This window comes from Xiphophorus hellerii, chromosome 4 (assembly GCF_003331165.1).
Source record: "Xiphophorus hellerii strain 12219 chromosome 4, Xiphophorus_hellerii-4.1, whole genome shotgun sequence".
Taxonomy (NCBI): Eukaryota; Metazoa; Chordata; class Actinopteri; order Cyprinodontiformes; family Poeciliidae; genus Xiphophorus; species Xiphophorus hellerii.
In genome coordinates, this window is record NC_045675.1 from 14,141,844 (window position 1) to 14,160,165 (window position 18,322).

The 18,322-nt window shown below is 36.7% G+C and overlaps 2 protein-coding genes across 2 annotated transcripts; both read left to right on the forward strand.

Annotated features, from left to right (window-relative positions):
• Window positions 1-1,343: 1,343 nt before the first annotated feature.
• eif3m (eukaryotic translation initiation factor 3, subunit M) lies at window positions 1,344-7,765 on the forward strand. The gene is made up of 11 exons (XM_032559933.1): window positions 1,344-1,490; window positions 2,842-2,974; window positions 3,115-3,253; window positions 3,336-3,459; window positions 3,543-3,637; window positions 4,106-4,189; window positions 4,270-4,369; window positions 4,708-4,789; window positions 5,169-5,312; window positions 6,529-6,589; window positions 7,537-7,765. The coding sequence occupies exons 1-11, from the start codon at window positions 1,449-1,451 to the stop codon at window positions 7,658-7,660; spliced, it is 1,128 nt and encodes a 375-aa protein (XP_032415824.1). The 5' UTR covers window positions 1,344-1,448; the 3' UTR covers window positions 7,661-7,765.
• A 5,044-nt stretch (window positions 7,766-12,809) lies between these two features.
• prrg4 (proline rich Gla (G-carboxyglutamic acid) 4 (transmembrane)) lies at window positions 12,810-17,867 on the forward strand. The gene is made up of 6 exons (XM_032559934.1): window positions 12,810-13,373; window positions 13,467-13,630; window positions 13,708-13,735; window positions 14,837-14,975; window positions 15,766-15,960; window positions 16,056-17,867. Exons 1-6 carry the CDS (start codon window positions 13,274-13,276, stop codon window positions 16,081-16,083), a joined length of 654 nt encoding a protein of 217 aa, XP_032415825.1. The 5' UTR covers window positions 12,810-13,273; the 3' UTR covers window positions 16,084-17,867.
• The last annotated feature ends 455 nt before the right edge of the window (window positions 17,868-18,322 follow it).

The following is an 18,322-nucleotide window of genomic DNA, read 5'->3' on the forward strand; positions in this document are numbered from 1 at the left end:
CTCTTGCTTCACTTGCCCTGCTCACCTTAATCATTGAGTGCCCTGCCATTGCAACAATACACAGGATCCCCTTTGGTGCAGGGGCCCAACACATGTTCACATAGCGGGTATGTAGTGGGGGAGACGTGCCCTCTGACACTGACAGTATGTCCACATTGGCCGTCTCTGGGTCACAGTTTCTGTGTTAATCTGCAAAAATGAACTATAGTTTAATATGATAACCTCAACACAGAATGACTCTCTACTTGAATCCATAACATTTAACGTTGATCTTCCAAAGAGGAGACATTTCCTGAAAGAAGAATAAAAACTGAAAAAAAATTAAGAAAGTTCGAGGTTTTTTTGTTTTCAAGTGATAAAGAGCAAAAGGGAATTTTTACACACATTTAACCTTATGCTGAGTTAAGGGAGCCAAATTCTCACCTTTATAGTGGGCACTTAGTTTTTCAGTATCATACCTCAGAATATCTGGTGTTCTGAAGCTATGACACATCTTTCTGTTGTGCTCAATAAGAGTCAGGTGCTGTAAATAGTTACGGATTGTGCAAATCAGTTCCATTGTAAACTGTATATTCATATTTGCAATAAATACCTTTAGTTTGGTAAGTCACACAGTTATAACATTAGCTTCTATAAGTAGCAGGTGCTATGCTGTGCTTTTTTAGAATGGCGCCTGGACAAAAATGAATAAGGATTCAAAAATCATTGGAACAAGGGTTTAGAGACCATGCACAAAATTAACATGTCTAACTGCAATATTTACCAAACTCAGAGGGGATACTGATTGTGATTATAAAAAAAATATATCAGACATTTGTGGCAAACTTCACCTTTTTTCCCCAAAGATATTGATAACAATCATTATGGTCAAACATTTCAGGTATAGGATTTGTCTCCAAAAATTAAGGTCACTGTCCCTGAATGCAATCTGTAATCTTGGGTTTTATGTTGCTTTTAGAATAATGGCTTCTTCCTCCTTTTACACATCAGTAATGAGTACAGCAACTCTCTTCACTCAGCTCGAATAGGGGCAAAATGGCTCTTTGGTCTACAAAGGTTGCAGACCACTGCTACTAATGAACTCGATTCTTGTTTCACAAAATAAATACAATGCAATAAACTTTCCAGGATAGTTGATGAGTCTTTTTGAGAGCTAGGGCCTTTTTATTGATTTATTTTTACTTTTTACTCAACACTTTTTCACATACACCAGTGTTATTTAACCAAGTTAAAGTTCGACTTATTTGTAGCATGATTAAAGTCTCCAAAACGACGGAGACAAAACGGTGAATAAATACAGACTCAGGTGTACTTGGGCTGCTGGGGCTTTAAGAAAATGACCCGGATGAGCATCAGTCTGCCCGGCGATGCTGGACTTTCTTTTCCGCTCTGATCTCGGAGTTGGTGAGAGCGTGGATTTCATCATCTAGGCTCACCGTATCACCAAAATGAGCGTCCCAGCGTTTATCGACATAACAGAAGAAGACCAGGTGTGACCTACGTTTTCTGAGGACATTAAAACTGCGTTGTTTAGATTAACTGTAGAATTAAAGCTAAGCATTTAAATAAGTTAGCATGCGCTAGCTACCTGCAATGCTAGCTCCGTACTTAGCATGTAATGGTAAAGATGTGTATGTTGGCAAATTCAGAAATAATTAGTAATTATTTAAATTTTGGATTAGTAACATAGAATTTCGTTGAGATATGTCGATCTTAGTTTATTCTAGATCAAAATATTTGCAGTCGGAAAAGTAACGCTTGACTAGCAAACGCTAGCCACCTACATACATGGCGACATAAACAAAGTTGCAAAAAATAAATGAAACAAGCAAAGCATTAAAATTATTCATTCAGTTTCCCTTTAGCTTATGTCACTAAATTCAAACTATAATTTTTGTGGTGGAGATTAAGCGGGCGTTTACATATTTCTTTAAACTAATACTTTTAGGCGCTGTAGTTTCAATGCTTTAGCAGGGCTTTTTCTAACTCTGCGTGTTTTTACATGTTGTACAATGTATGTGATCTAACTTTCAAACAGGTTGGATATCGGCACAAATGATTGGCGTTTGACTTAGTTGAAATGTTTTAAATTATACAAATGATATAACATGTAGAGATGTCCACAGTGCAGCACTCTTTTCTCAAGAATGACACAGATTAGGGCCACCAGCACGGGTGGTTGATGCAGATAAAGACATTTTGTTTTTAATTGGGGCAAATTTATTACATACAATTTAAAATCTTGTTACAACAGAAAATACTGGTAGCATAGCGTTTTGCTTTTAATAACCAGGCTTTATTTGTATTCTCTTTAATTTCCTAGTAAATGAGACAATATCTACCTAGTAAATTTTATTTAAAAGGAGATTTTTTTGTTTTATCCAAGTCTGCTCTTAATTAATCTATTAGACATGGCTAAATTCATTTAGCATTTCCAGACAGAGAGAGAATGACACCAAATCATATCCCTATTGTTGGCATTAGACAAATTGTTTGGCTTTATTTTTTATTTTAAATCAAACCTAAAAGGAACAATTTATACTTCTCTCGCCTTCTCCCCAAAAAACTTTTTAATTAACATATTGCATGCTTAGTTTATTGTTGAGCAGGTAAAAAAAAGAAAACAACCCTTTTTTTTTTTAAATAATTTTTTTGTTTGGACACTCCTGAACTAGACTAAGTAAGAAGGTTCCAGCATTTTGATATTTCAGAGCATAGATAGACAAACAGGATGTTTATTAAATTCTTAACTAAAATACAGCTTGCTCTTGTTGGACCTATAGTTCAATATTCTGCAGTGGAAGCATCCTTGACATTAACAATGTCACTGTAATATTTCAGGCTTCGGAGCTGAGGTCCTACATCAAGGCTAAAGGAGCTGATATCTCAGAGGAGAATGCTGAAGGTGGACTTCATGTTGATTTGGCTCAGATCATTGAGGCCTGTGATGTCTGTCTGAAGGATGATGATAAAGGTGGGTGAGGAAGAACGCTTCTATGTCTCACACACTGACTCTTTTTACCTTTTAGCAAGAAAGTGAAATTGGTTTCATTTTAATAGGAGGAGAAAAAAAACTCAAGTTCAGTTGTTTGTCTGCTTTCTGTGTCTTTGTAGATGTTGAGAGCGTAATGAACAGCATCGTGTCTCTGCTGTTAATCCTGGAGCCAGAGAAGCAAGAAGCTCTGATTGAAAGTTTGTGTGAGAAGCTGGTAAAGTTCCGTGAGGGAGAGCGACCCTCCCTCCGCCTGCAGCTGTGAGTCCTGTCAAAAAAAACATGTCGATTTCCAATAATTAAAAGAGAAAGATCCGTGTCAACGTTTGAGTTGCTTTTTCAGGCTGAGCAACTTGTTCCATGGCATGGACGAGAACACTCCGGTGAGGTACACAGTGTTCTGCAGCCTCGTCAAGGTGGCTGCAACCTGTAATGCCATTTCTTTCATCCCCACCGACCTTGATCAGGTATCTCCATTCTCGATCTTAAAAGCGGTGTCGGTTTAAAGGTGTGTTTCTTTGGCTTGATTCGCGTTGGTGTCGCTGAATAGGTACGCAAGTGGATTGTTGACTGGAACCTGAACACAGAGAAGAAGCACACAATGCTGAGGCTGGTGTATGAAGCATTGGTGGACTGCAAAAAAAGGTAACTGTACACAGTATTTGGTGTTTCTTGTGACTATTTCAAAATCAGCAGATGCAGAAATACAAATTGTCAAATGCATTCTACTTTACTGGAGCAATGCAGGATATTACTGTGACATTACTGCTGGACATGACAATATTCATTTTGACTAGCTTTTTGGCTGCTAAAAGTATATATTAAGAGAGCAGTGGTGAAATTTGAATGCATTGAAGATTGATATGAAATCCTACCAAGTACTGCACCCAAGAAGATTTTGCTTTTCAAGTATTGCACACATTTATTTTGAGATGAGGATTGTAATTTGACACATTGTGCCACTCAGAAATGTTGCAATGTAACAATGTTGCAGTGCAGTGTGTGCTTTATTACTCAGTGGGTTGATGGTGTGTTTTAGCGCATCGCTCGTCTGTGTGAATTAGTACATGCATGTTAAAAGGACTTTAACCTTTTTAATTTTCGACTTTGCAGTGAACCTGCAGCGAAAGTGATGGTTGAGCTGCTGGGAAGTTACACAGAGGACAATGCTTCACAAGCACGCGTTGATGCTCACAGGTGCATTATTAAAACTGGTTTCACGCTTGTTGAAATTTGAAACGGTGTCCCTCTTTCCAACCCATTTCCATCGTTTTCAGATGTATTGTTCGTGCTCTCAAAGACCCCAACACCTTCCTGTTTGACCACCTGCTCACCCTGAAACCTGTTCGCTTTTTGGAGGGAGAGCTCATCCATGATGTAAGTGCTTAAAGATAATCTACCAGGATGTAGATTATTTTTAATAAGACAGATTCGTCCAATATCTCTCATTAGTTGCATTTTAAGGATTTGGGGGATTACATCTCTTCTTTCCTTTTTAAATCTTATCGAAAAAATATTTTGTCATGCTTTATCAGCAGGAGCTAAATTAAGCTTAAAATTGTTTGCTGAATTGTGCCTTTTGTGATTTCACAGTTTACAAGAGCTTTGATAGCTTAAGTGCATGATGTCAGTCCAGAAACTTAATGACCTTAGTTTGTATAAATCCATCTGACTCATTATTCATTGGCGTTTTTTCTTCCCATCTGTCTTCTCAGCTTTTAACCATCTTTGTGAGTGCAAAACTAGCATCATATGTCAAATTCTACCAGAGTAACAAAGACTTTATTGATTCTCTTGGTAAGTACTTGTATTTTATAATGTGAATAAGAATATTATTTATTCCAAGTTTTTTTTTTCTGTTTGTGGCAAGACAATGAACTCTTGAGGGGTATTTTATTCCCCAAGAGTGTCTGCTTGTGTTGATGCAGACCAAGAATGTTTGTGTCAGCAGTACTTTCTTTTTTCTCCCCCCCAACTACATTATGAATGAAATTCAATTAAAACATGTGTAGGATGGGCTCTCAAAACAGCCAACACAGAGAGATGTTTTTGTTAATGAGTAGAATCCCTGACTGGTCCTAAACGTCCTGAGCTTTATTACAGGGAAACTCCCTGAGCGGAGAGTAATTGCCTGTGACTGTTTTGTGCTTAATGATCCCTGCGTTTTGGTCCTCAGGCCTCTCTCACGAGCAGAACATGGCCAAGATGCGCCTGCTGACGTTCATGGGCATGGCGGTGGAATTCAAAGAGATCTCCTTTGATACCATACAGCAGGAACTGCAGATCGGAGCTGATGACGTCGAGGCTTTTGTCATTGATGGTATAAATTCAAATGAACCTTGTCCATCCACGTCCTTCAAACACTCAGCGCAGTTCAGAGAAATATATACTCAAGACTATTTAAATGTAGTTAGGGTGTCTTAGATCCGTGTCTCCAGTCTGCTTGCAATATGACCCCATTTTAAAACATTGTGTTTTCTGCTGTCTGACACCCAAATACATGGATGTTGTTAGAGCTGCCCACAGCTGCAGCCTGTTGGCATCCTGCCTGTTCCCGTTTGCTCTGTGCATCAGTCAAGTTTGACTGCACTAATGGGTGAGCTCCATCCAAACTGTACTTTAAAAACAATCATAGCGTCAGTATGTGTGACGAATTATTCATTCAACCTTTAAAAGCTTTCTAAAGGGGAGCTACAGTTTGGGGCTGCTTCAGGTTCGAAGGTGATGTATGGGGTTTAGATGCTCCGAAAGGTTTGTAGGTTTAACACAGAATCACAGTGCGACGCTTGAATGAGACGTAATGATTGACTGACAGAAAAAGACAAGACCGCTAGGATCTTTAAGCTGCTAAATGCATGCTACGATGTTAAGACGCATCATCTTTCTGCTGCTTCTCAATGAATAATGTTACAGGAAATTTTGAACAAGATTTTGTGCTTAACTTTGGTTAACTTTGTGCCAGTTTGTGGTAATGTACAGACTTTATCTAGCTCAACTTATCGGTGTAAGCACTGATTAAAATAAACCAGAAAGAAAATCAAAGACAAAAGTTTGTTGGGAATGCAAGTAACACGAATGATAAACCAGGCTGTGATAGTTGGATACAATAAAATAATCTACAGTAGACGATACTGTTGGGCACATCCAACGATACTAAAGATGTCTCTAGCTCAGGGGTCCCCAAAGTCGGTCCTTGAGGGGCGGCATCCTGCAGGTTTTAGTTCTCTCCCTGGTTTAACCCACCTGGATCAAATGATGGCTCGTTAGAAGGCCTAAGTAGAACACTGACATGCTGAAAAGGTTGTTGGTGCCACCAGGGAGAGAACTAAAACGTGCAGGATCCCGGCCCCCAAGGACCGACTTTGGGCACCCCTGCGAATAGCTGACAGAATAAAAAATAATATTTCCATCCCGATCAGTTAATCTACATGGACTTGACGATTCCTTTTGTGACTTTCTTATATCCTGTTGATTTTTGTTGAAGCTCTTGCTCTCTCATCACCTTTCTTCTCGTCTTGCCTTTTTTTCCCCCCCAGCTGTTCGGACCAAAATGGTCTACTGCAAAATTGACCAGACGCAAAGAAAAGTTGTCGTGAGGTAAGTTCTTTCAATATTGTGCCATACATAAGTTAACATGAGTATGTAGCTAGTGAAGAAAAAGGTTATTTTAAGCTGTCTACAGTTAAGCGTATTTGTTTTAAGCAATAACTGGGGAAAAAATGTGGAATTAAAATGGCAATATGCTGCAGTTTGCTTTGTGAAAAAGATGTTTGGTCTCTGATAACCAAGAGAGCAAGTAATATTCTTGGCAGTCTGGAAAAGTATGGAATTTGATTTAGGTATTTTTTCTGGCCTGGATAGATATAGGGGAAAAAATAAAGTTTTTATTTTCATCTAAATGGATGAAACCATCATCCATTTAGATGATGGATCAGGAAATCCATCATCTAAATGGATGATGGATTCATCAATTCAGTGATTCTTGAGAAGAGGGACAAAACATGTCCTATGGATAAAGTACAAAATTTGAATGAAATATACACAAAATATAATTTTTTCAAATATCTGACTAAACTAACATGGCCCATGTGAGCACAACAATGTACGTTTTCCTGGTGTTTGCTGAATATTTTTTATTTTAAACATTGTAGTAGGTGGATGGTGTCTGTAAAATCCCCTGTCCTGGAGCAGAACTCAATACATTATAATCGTTTAAAACAAATAAAGAAATACTAAGATAATATATTATGACAATTAAGTATAAGTATTCAAATAAATAATTATAAAAGTATCAATAAATTGAGTAAAAATAATTTTTATATGTTTTCCAACTCCATTGAAATTTGTTCCAAGTTTTTGTCAACACCGTCATACATAAAAAGAATGCAAAAATCAGGCATTATTGGGGGGCATCAGAACTTGATTATGCCCCTAAATGATCTCAGGTCTGTGTACAGAAACGGTCTTGCATGTTTTTCATAGCTGAACCTGCTTTTGCCATGAAGTGTGACCTTGGCCTTGCTTTCCTGTCTCCATTCTCTCAGCCACAGCACACACCGCACCTTTGGCAAGCAGCAGTGGCAGCAGCTGTATGACACCCTGAGCTCCTGGAAGGGTAACCTAGCAACCGTCAAGACCAGTCTGCAGACCTTGTCCCCTTCTGCATAACTCCAACATGGACCTGACTCTCAGATCTTCACTGCTTCACCGAATCTCTGACTGAAAAGATCAGTTTTTATATTCATCAAATAAAAAAGTGAAGGTGACCAATGAGGGCTTTTGTGTTGATATATATTTGTTTTATTTCTTAATTTCAATGAATAATAATATAGTGTTCATCGTTTTAACAAAAACATTCAGGGTCCCCAATTGGAACTTCTCCTCTAGCAGCTCTTAACATCTGCTTCCAGTTACAAGACAGCTTGCCAGTGTAGTAGATGAGCTGTGACTGGGGGTGAGAAATAACCTTCAGCATGCGGGTCAGTTTGTCATCTATACAGATATAACAATTTTCATGTGAACTTAAGATGACCCTCCATGTTCCGGTCAAAGCTGCATTGTGCTGACGGCTCCTTCCCTGCTGTTGCAACCATGAAACGTTCAGCTGGGTTGATACAGTGTCTGCTCAGCTGCAGTCAGCATGATTCACTGTCTGCAATCCCCCTAAAACTGAAATGAAGAACTACAAATGTTTGGGGATTTTTTTGAAGCAGAAATGTAGGATTAAGTTACTAATGATCTGTGGCAAAAACAGTCTAGCAATAATTCTACAACAAACTTTAAAGTCTGGGACAGCAGTTTAAAGAAATGCCATGAGTTGTTATATTCCTAAAATATAGATGGTTCAGTTGTTGCTGTTGGGCAAAACCTTTTGTTTCCATTTTTATTGACTTTTGTTTTTTGGGGTTTTTTTTAAAAATCATCTATTGATCACGCTTCATCTGTCTATGATCAATAGTTACTGATGAATTGACATTTAAAAAGTATCAAAAACACTATGTGACTTTGACCAAACTGTACAAATTACTATCTAGGTGATACTTTTTAATAGATATTAAAAAGTATCTTTTTCTTTCATTGAAAATTCTGTTCTGGAAATCCGAAGGGTTTTGCATGACAGCTGATATATTTATTTTTTTATGCAATTTCTAGTAAAAAAAACAAACAAAAAAACAACTATAAAGGCATACAAGTTTGACCATAATTAAAGAATTGGTAACAAAAAAAAACAGTTGAATCATTGACTTTGACATTGTTCATATACTTCAGCCCTTTATAGTTTCTGAGGAATATAGCAATACAGGTTTCAAGCAAATAAGCTGCTGCTCTAATTCTAGAGGATTGGAAAAACGGTTCCATTCAAAATAAAAGAAATGTACTTAAAAATACCGAGTGAAGTTTATACTTAAACCATGCATTATTGGTGAACATTGTTGTCGAAATCAAAACACAAGAATGTATGTTTTGATTAGGACACTAATCCCTCTGTGGAAGTTGAGGAAAATCAAAGTTCATCTGTAAAATAAAAATAAAGTGTCTTCATTTCTCTACAAACTCAAGCATTTTCTGTAAACCTGAAACATGCTTCCAGATATAGTCTTCCTATGAGTCATCATGCTATTAATAAGTTTCTTTCTGACGAACAGCAGTTTGTGTCGAGTCATCCAAGTTCTTTCCCCTGTGAACATGTATTCCTGCCCAGAACTATTGGAATAATTCCTCTCCATTTATTAGTTTTGCCAGAAACCGTACTCTTGATGTCATGTTACTAACGTTCTGTTGGATTAAGGTCCGGAGGGGCTGGGCTGATCCGCCATGTTAATCACAATGTTAGGAGATGTCATAAACACTCGAGGGTATTTCCTTCTCGGCATAAGGCAACATGACCTCTTCAAATATTTCAAACTGATCCAAAATCTGTGGAGTATGAGAAACATATCATGCCTGACCTGTCTTAACAGTCAGGCTTGAATGAAGTATATGGAGGTCATTTGACAAACTAAGAACTAGACTGTACTGTGTGGAAAGTGTTTGCCTTCGCCTCTAACCACATGGTTTTAACAAAATGTCTGACCTCACTGCTATCAGTTTGATCAGGCCCTTTCGGTTAATGATTCAGTCACACACAACCAGCAGCATGTTGGTTCTGTCACTGTAGTAAACCTAATTTCTTCCTAACACAGTGATCTGGTCAGAAAAGTTGGACTGGCTTTACTTCGACCTCAACCATAGATGTTGTTCTATGCAGCACTTTAATTCAGAAGTGAGCCACTTGACAAATGCAGCAGAGAAATAATTTGTAGAGCCACAGGGAAGCACAGTGTGATCAGATCACCTCTCTGAGTACTTCTGGCTTTAGAAAGATTAAGGAACAGTAGAGATCAGTTTGCTTGTTTGGGGAGGAAAATGGTGTCAGGAAAGATGTTGCTACTTTTATTTCAAGCCGTTTCTTCATGTTGCTGCCAAGTTTGGCCCTGAGAGTTTTGGGTTTTTTGGACTGATGGAGATAAAAAAAAACAAAAAAACTGGACTAGATACTATACAGGTTTCGTCAGTAAGAGGTCATTCAAGCAAATGTCTCTTCAATATGTTTAATGTCAGTGAAATGGGAAAAATATATTGGAGCTGTTTCACATTTTTGTAAATTAAATACTAATTTCTTAAGAACTATAATCCATTTTCAGGTGGCCCCTAGCATATTATGATGTTAATCTCATGATTTATGTCATAGAGATTAGGTGTAAAAGGGATTTGTTTCAGTTTTTTTCCTCCGGGTCAGTGATGAAATCAGCAGTGACCGACAAAGTGCAGATTATTGGCGTTGCACTCTGGCACTCCTCAGCTCTCATCCGTCGTGCTTATTTCCTTGACAGCTAAACTTTCCGTTTAATTGATGTAGACCAATGTTGGACGTCTCCGATGCCACTGATTTGCAGTTTTAGTATTTTAGTCCAGACACTGAAGTATTTCTTTTAGATTAATTAGACCATTGGAGTGCCATTCACTACTACAATCTGTTAGTAAATTTTTCTGTCATTTCAGGGGTCTGCTTAATCTCACTGCACACTTGTGTCCAGTTTTCCACAGCAGACCAGCACCCACTATCAGGGTGTAAATCACAAAACACATTCTCTGGAGCACAATCTCATCATAGTGACCTGCAAGGAAGAGAGCAGAGCAGATGGAAACTACTTTTGACTCAAGCTCAAGTTTAGATTTGGTTTCAGTTTCTATATTTTTTTTTCAGCTTTGATTCAGATGACTTCTGCAGTTTTTCCTACTTGTGTTTTAGGTGTGTTTTGGTGGATGATCTGTTCTCTCCCACCAAAACATATAAATACATTTCTGGTTAACCGACCCCTGTTTGCTCAAAGCTGAGGTCATTTACAGTAAGTGAGTGGTGTGGTCATAATCTAATAAAGCCAAACTTGCAGTCTTTAAGAATGAAACATTGGTAGATTTAATTTATTGCAGATGATTATAACACCAATAAGCACAGACATTTCTCTCCCATCAACTAGTATTTACCATTAATTATTATGCATTAAGACAATATCATTCGAAACTTATTGCAGCTCATCTTACAGTAACATATTATTTTGCAATACCACATAAATAAACAATCTTTCAGTACTTAAGAGATGCAGACAACTACAGAAGTGGGACTCCAACTGAACTTCAATTAGCACCAACCAGAAGACAGTTAGATAACATAGATATGTAAACAAAAACCAAAAGCCCCACAAACCCCAAATATCTCCATAGTTACCAAACCAAATTTAAGCATAGAGAAACATAGAGACTATTACTCAAGATGCATTTCTTTTAATCAACTTAGGGGAGGATTGCCCTAAATCCTGCCAACTATTTCAGCTTAATTTACAGTTTTCTGTATAGAGAGCATTGCTATAGAAGCTGTTAACAGTGCAGCATTCAGCCAAACAGCTATGAAAATGCTGACTGAAGTAGATTAAGTGCTTTGACTTGAAGGATCTCAAAAGATGCTACAGTATACTGTATAAAAGGCATAAAACTGTTATGTTGTTTGGGGAAAGTTAATGCATGTACTCATTAGAATGTTCACACAACAAGATGAATTGCACTGCATAAAATTGAGCCACATGTTCAAAGATAACTCATGAGAATGTTATATATTTATACTGTATATACTGTATTTAAAAAAAATCAGGTACAAGAAGAGGGGGAATTAATCGGTAACAACAGATTCTGGACTCAAAGTTGTCACTGCATTTAAAGTTCAATTGAACAATGATACATCTTTGCATAATGTTTTTCTTCAGTGCTTTACATGCTATATTGGCACACCTGGAAAAGATGTGTAAAAATGTTAACCTAGTATATAGGTTTGTGGAACTGAGACTTTTACTGGAACTGTATGCTTTGGTTGGATGAGAACAAGATTGTGCTTTTTCAGCCAAAAACACCACAGGTGGATCTGATTTGGAAAAAATATATAAATATGTGGAAAAGCACACCATGCCCTCTGTTAAGCATGGTGGAGGATCTTAGGTCCACAGCTGTGGGTCTGTTTTTCTACTAAAGGTGCTGTGAACCTTGTTAAATAGGTTTACACAAATGAAAGATTTGAAGATTCCAAAATGTTTGTTTGAACCTGCTACTGGAACGATAAAAATAAAAAATATATATATTTTATTTTAAGGCTTTTACACAGCTCTGCTAGGGATGCCAATGGTTCCAAAGTGCTACCAAACCACAGCAGTCCAAAACATCCTTCGGATGTCCATGTTGGTGTCAGGTTACAGTAAACACCAGGGCATGATTCACATTGAATCATATGCTATTTGAATTCACACTTTTTAGAAAACAACGCAATGATCCTTCACGAGACCATGCTGAACAGGCTTAACAACTTTCTAATAACTTGAGTGAAAACTTACCTTGAGGCAACTTTCTCAATGTAATCTCATGGCAGAGTTTCTTAGAAAGCACCTTTTACATTTTAAAATTGAGAAACTGTGTATTATTTTATACACTACACCAACTCATTTAGATCTCTAACTTTGTGCATTTCTATACCAGAGGTATTTATTTTGGCATATGTTTTCTTTTCTTTTACAAAAACAATAGTTTTTAGGATGCCAGACATTTAATGGCTCGATTACATAAGATTACAACAGAAATGTGTGATTAAAGCCAAAAATATGATTTGTCCCTGGGTGGGGCGATAGCTTAAAAGTATCATAAGGTTCTTAGTCAGAGGACATATTTTAATCCCACGTATTTAATATATTAGCGGTGTGGTGTGTTCGGTGTGTTTCTCCTGCCATCTAGCGTTCACCTTGATGAAATGTAGTCAAGGTAAAGGTAAAGCCTTGCTCTACAGTTTCGGAGTAGCTACAGAACCGTACCTGCTGGGAAGTAACACAAGTCGTTTCTTGTTAAGTCTTTGGAGCTGGTTTCATCTTTAACCTCAGTTTTGGCTACTCAGTTTAGGAGTTGAAGTTCGTTATAGGGAAGAGACACAGAATGGAGTTTTAATGAGTGAAATCGGACGTTTCCATTTTCGCCTTTATCAGCGTCACGAACGACAGCTTCGGCCACCTACCGCTCCCTCCGATAACTTTCATTTTGTTGTTACTGAACTCTGGACATTAATATGTGCTGCGTTTTTTGTTATTATTTTACTTTAGAATGAATAACTTTGATTGTGATTACTATTTTTCGCTGTAAACGTTTGGGAGCAGTGTTTGTGGTGTGAAAGGACAGACAGTTTACGGACAGTTCGTACGTGGATTCATCATGTTATTCGGTCTGTTCGTGTTCCTTCAGCTGTTGAGCGCTGGAAACCCGGCCTCTGCGAGGAAGTTAATGTCCCAAAATGAAGTGTCAGAAGATCAAGGTGAGACATACTTTAGGCTACTAACAGCTTTATTTGTGGCCTGGCTCTTGTTCCAAATATGTCCTTTCTTAACTTGTTTGTATCTGGTCAAAGTGTTTGTAGGTGAGTCAGACGCGAAGTTGTTCCTGGGTCGCCATCTGCTGGCCAATCGCTTTGACTTTGAAATGTTTGTTCCTGGCAACCTGGAGAGGGAGTGTAGGGAAGAAGTCTGCAATTATGAGGAAGCAAGGGAAGTCTTTGAAAACATACCACAAACAGTTAAGTGTTGATACTTAGGGCTGTTTATCAAAGTGTCTTTTCTAGTTAGTGTTTCTGATTGCTTGTGTTTTTTTAGGATGCCTTTTGGAAAGAATACACCAAAGGTAAGAAAAAAATAATTAATGTCAATATTTTGGATATTATGTTATTACTGTTTTGGCTTGAGTTAAGATTGGTCATTTGAGTGTAGCACATACAATAGATCTTAAATTGGGTATTAAATATGCATATTAGTTAAATTACTATAGACCATATCGACCACTATATGTCAGCAAAATGTTTCCAGTATGATTCTTGGTATGTGTAATACATGATCCACCTTAGCTTGTGGTGGTTTGAGGCAAATTTGCAACATCAGTCCAAAAGTGGGTATAGCTCACTTAGGTCTTGCATTACAAATAAAGAGTTTTGATGTAAAGCCATGTAGAGTTAAGATAAAAATTTCAGACCCCTTTATAGTTTAAGAATGTTTTAATTATTTCCATTCAGTCAGGAAGTTTGCGTCTGATAGGGAATTAGATAGGAATATTAGATGATGTAAAATGGTGAATTTACATCATTACATTATGTCAATAATCATAATTACCAATAATGCCAATAAAAGATTGGCATTATCTTTCCTATAACTTATCAGCGTTTTTGTATGTTTACACTGGTGTTTTAATCATTTATCTTTGGTAATGTGCTTTAACCCCTTAATGTCTGATGGGTATCCAGTTGTGCAAAAAAAATATTACTTGTGTTTATGCTGTCAAACATATTGAATGAACTAGAGGTTGTACATTTGAACATTACACCTACCATTAGAGGATATTTAGGTAGGATCCCAATAAGATCTACTAGACTTGACTTACAGCTCTCTTCCTGGCAACTATGTTTCCTGTTGGTCAGCGTAGTGTCACTGCGCTAGTCTGTCAGCAGCCTTTTAACCGGCAGAATGTTTTGCATATTTTGATGTGCGTGTTATTTGTTTTGTCAGTGCAGATCACAAGCTGATTTCACATGTTTTTCTCATGACTAATCAATCCTATAATTACCTTCGTTACTTGATCTGGGGGATAAATGCTAATAACTTTCAGTTGTACATAAAGACAAGTTAGATGAGTTCTCCAAGCTAGAACAATGTCCTGTTCAGCTTTTAAGTTATATAGTTGTTATATATATATATATATATTCTTACTTTCTGTGGTTTTGTCAATACACAGTGGGGACTTCCTCAAGGGTGGATGTAACTGGACTTCTAGTGGGACTCATCTGTGCTGGAGTGGTGGTTGTTATTCTTGGTATCTTGATCTGGTATTTGTGTCGATCCACTTTTAAGAGTGGCTTCAGCCGTCGTCCAAGGTAAGTCAGCTTCATCCACACTTGGTAAGGTCAAGTAGTTAGAAATTTAACCGGTCTTTAGATACAATATCCACTTTATGCACCAGTAAAATTGGCAATGAGACAGCTCCACAGCATAATGCTACCACCACTGCTATGTTGGTAGTTGATACAGTTTGGGGCCTTGTCTTTGTTTTTTTGTTTGTTTGTTTTTTTTTAAAAAACATTCTGATCGATTTCTTTTGACATTTGACGCATATTTGGACATGATTCAGTGTTCCAAACAGACACTAATCTCAAACACATCGAACATATTTGAAAAGGAAAAAACAGACTGATATTAAGATTCAAGGAAGATTTTCGCAAATACCAGACCCACAATGGATTTAAACTATGGTTAAATGCTTGGATGTTGAGAGAAAAATTTAAGTGAAGAAGGCTTCTTCTATACGACTGACAAGAAGAAACAAACTTGACTCTTATGTAACACGATCTTCTAATATAAGCACAACACATCTTCACATCTTCAAGTACTTCAGAATAACAGTGTACTTTCTCTGTGTCTCACAGAAAAACATCAAGCAGTCACTTTTTAAAAGCATAAAATTATTGACTTTTGACCTGCAAAGAGAAAAGTTAGACTAGCACATAACTGGGATTTCTGTTTGTTTGAACTCTCCATCTATGCCTCTTGCGAAATCTGCAGCCATAAATGCGTGTTCCGTTATGACCAAGTTTGACACTCAGTTTCTAATTTGTTCTCTTGTTGCGCTAAGTATGCCCTAATGTAAACATTTGCCTCTCCTCACAGTTCCATCCGAGGACATCCTAGGAGGAGCAATGCCTCCCTAATAATGCGAAGGTTGGACGATGTCTCCAGACAGACTGCGCTCTCTCCAACATCCGGGCCAACTTTGGATGTAGAAGACCCTCCTGGCCTACCCTCATACGAGCAGGCGATCTCAGCAAGTGGACAACACGACGCGCCACCTCCTCCGTATCCTGGGTAATCCATGTGAACTGATACTTTTAATAATTTTCTGAACCCATTTCACAAAAACCATGTCATTGTAACTCTTTTTTTTTTTTTTTGGGTTTCAGCTCAAGACCTGGGAGTGTTCGACGATAATCTTTAAAAAAATTATATATACAGTATATATACAGTACATATATATATTGTATATATATATATATAACAATGCAAGATAATGACTGTGAAATTAAAATTTAATTTATAAGTAGCATCTACATCATAATACTGTATCTATTTTTACATCATAAGATTTATAATGGTGGTTTTGTACCTCTTGCTCCATTATGAAGCTGTTTTTCCCTACATAGACAAAATGGAAGTTCAAAAGTGTGCAAAAGCATGAATTTAATTTTGGGTTTTCCTGTTATAATTAACGTAGAAGTAAGAAACATTTTTTTTATTTACTGAAAAGTTAAATTTTTGGAGTTACCAGTTTTCGTCCAGTATGAATGTTTTCTGCAATTATACTTTTCTTTTTGAGGTGGGTTTGCTGAGCATCATGTTCAGTGTCGTCCACAAATCTTCAGTGGGATTTAAAGCCTGACAGAGATGTGGCAAATATGTTTTTAAACTTTAAGACTTTGAAATAGTTCCCAAAGAGTTAGTGTACGGGAGTTAGTGAAGAAAATTGGACGCTTTTCCATATAAAATTGCTGAAAATGAAAACATTGTCACTGTTTAACAGAAAGTTTCAGGAAAGAAAAAATTTCTGTTAAAACATGTCAGTATGGACCAAACCATATTTTTGGGACGGGGAGCGGTTTGTTTGCTTGTTTTCGATAATCTCTTAAAGTAAGTCTTACTCCAGTTATAAAACCTTAGTTTTTGGTTCCTTTCTTGATCTACCCCTCTAGTGTAGGTCTTGGTAGGTCTAGTGTTTGCTTTTAGAGAGAAGTACAGAGGTTATTTTGCTTCTGAGGAACACTGAAATATGTGGATATATTTCGCGACATAAACACAACTGTAGAGTCTAACTTGTTGGGATTTATGAGCCGTGGATAAGCTTTATAATGCAGTTGTTATGGTTTACTGATTTTTATCTGAATGATGGGTGTTTGATTTAAGTTAATGAAAATCTAATTGTTCCTCGAAGGAGCAGAGACAGTATGAAGCAGTGCATAAAAGTGAAATTTCTATGGATCCCATGCCAAGGAACACGGCATATTAATCTGACAGACATGACTTGGCTTGTATGAGTTCCTCACAGTAAAAGTCAGACACTGCTTTAATTTCCTTGATGGTAAAAACTGCGGTCAAAGAAACGGGCTAAGCATTTGTTATGGACTGAACTACCAGCTTGGTACCTAGTGATTCACTGTTTATTTTTTATTTTTTTTGGGTGCTTTTTATAAACTGTGATTTTTTTTCTTTCTTACAATTTGAAGAATGTACACAGCACCAATTATATGCTGATTTCCTATTTTCCTGTCATAGTCTATGCTGAGATAAATGATCACATTTATACCTAATTTATTTAATTATAATAAATCATGTACATTAAATTATGCACATAATTTATTATGTACATTACAAAATTATGTATCTGATGCTCTTTCTTTTAAAATGATTGCAAACAATTTATTCAGTTGAAAAGTACAACAAAACCAATAGTAGTGGATTGTTAAAAAAATGCAACAATTTGCTTCATCAGAACCAAAAGTTGTAGTTTGAGAATCTAGTTGTTTTAAAAGTGCAGATGCAAATAAGTTATGTACTTGTAAATACTTACTGAACTCTTATTTTCAAGACAGATTTATTTTTTCAAAATGCGAGTATTTGCACTTCATTAAGCAACTGTGTTTTTCAAGGTTGTACCAAGCACAGCTGTAATTTGAATTAAAATCTTTTCTGTATTTTTAAATAAAATTCTATTTTAATTATGTTTGTGTAATTGTATTTCAATGCCATATTTTAGGGCTTTCTCAGTCATAAAGAAATACACAATCTTGCAGTCCAATTCTTATTGGACAGATAAATTCACTTTCCATTTGAAGTTTACCAAAAAAAATTATTTTGTTTAACCCCTACGTTTTGCACTACCGTCTTTGTTAGAGCACATTTAAATGATACTTGGACACAATTTACAAATTGCTAAACGTTAGTTGGTTTAATTTGGACTTTGTTTTGGTTCATAAGTAATATTTTTCTAACACAATATTAGTAATAGCTTTTATTTTTTGAGAAACATGTTGGGTTATACCATAACCATCAATATTAGAAAATATAATTACTTTGTTTCATGAATCATTTTGAATACGATTAAATACATTTACCTTAATTATATAAATACACTACCTTTATTTATTTACTTGTTTTTTCAAGCCTGCTCATGGTC

Coding starts and splice junctions, on each gene's coding strand:
- eif3m (XM_032559933.1), top strand. CDS start 1,449: ATGAGCGTCCCAGCGTTTATCGACATAACAGAAGAAGACCAG. Junction 3,254..3,335: donor CCCTCCCTCCGCCTGCAGCT/GTGAGTCCTGTC, acceptor TTGCTTTTTCAG/GCTGAGCAACTTGTTCCATG. Junction 3,460..3,542: donor TCCCCACCGACCTTGATCAG/GTATCTCCATTC, acceptor GTCGCTGAATAG/GTACGCAAGTGGATTGTTGA.
- prrg4 (XM_032559934.1), top strand. CDS start 13,274: ATGTTATTCGGTCTGTTCGTGTTCCTTCAGCTGTTGAGCGCTGGAAAC. Junction 13,736..14,836: donor TTGGAAAGAATACACCAAAG/GTAAGAAAAAAA, acceptor GTCAATACACAG/TGGGGACTTCCTCAAGGGTG. Junction 15,961..16,055: donor CCACCTCCTCCGTATCCTGG/GTAATCCATGTG, acceptor TTTGGGTTTCAG/CTCAAGACCTGGGAGTGTTC.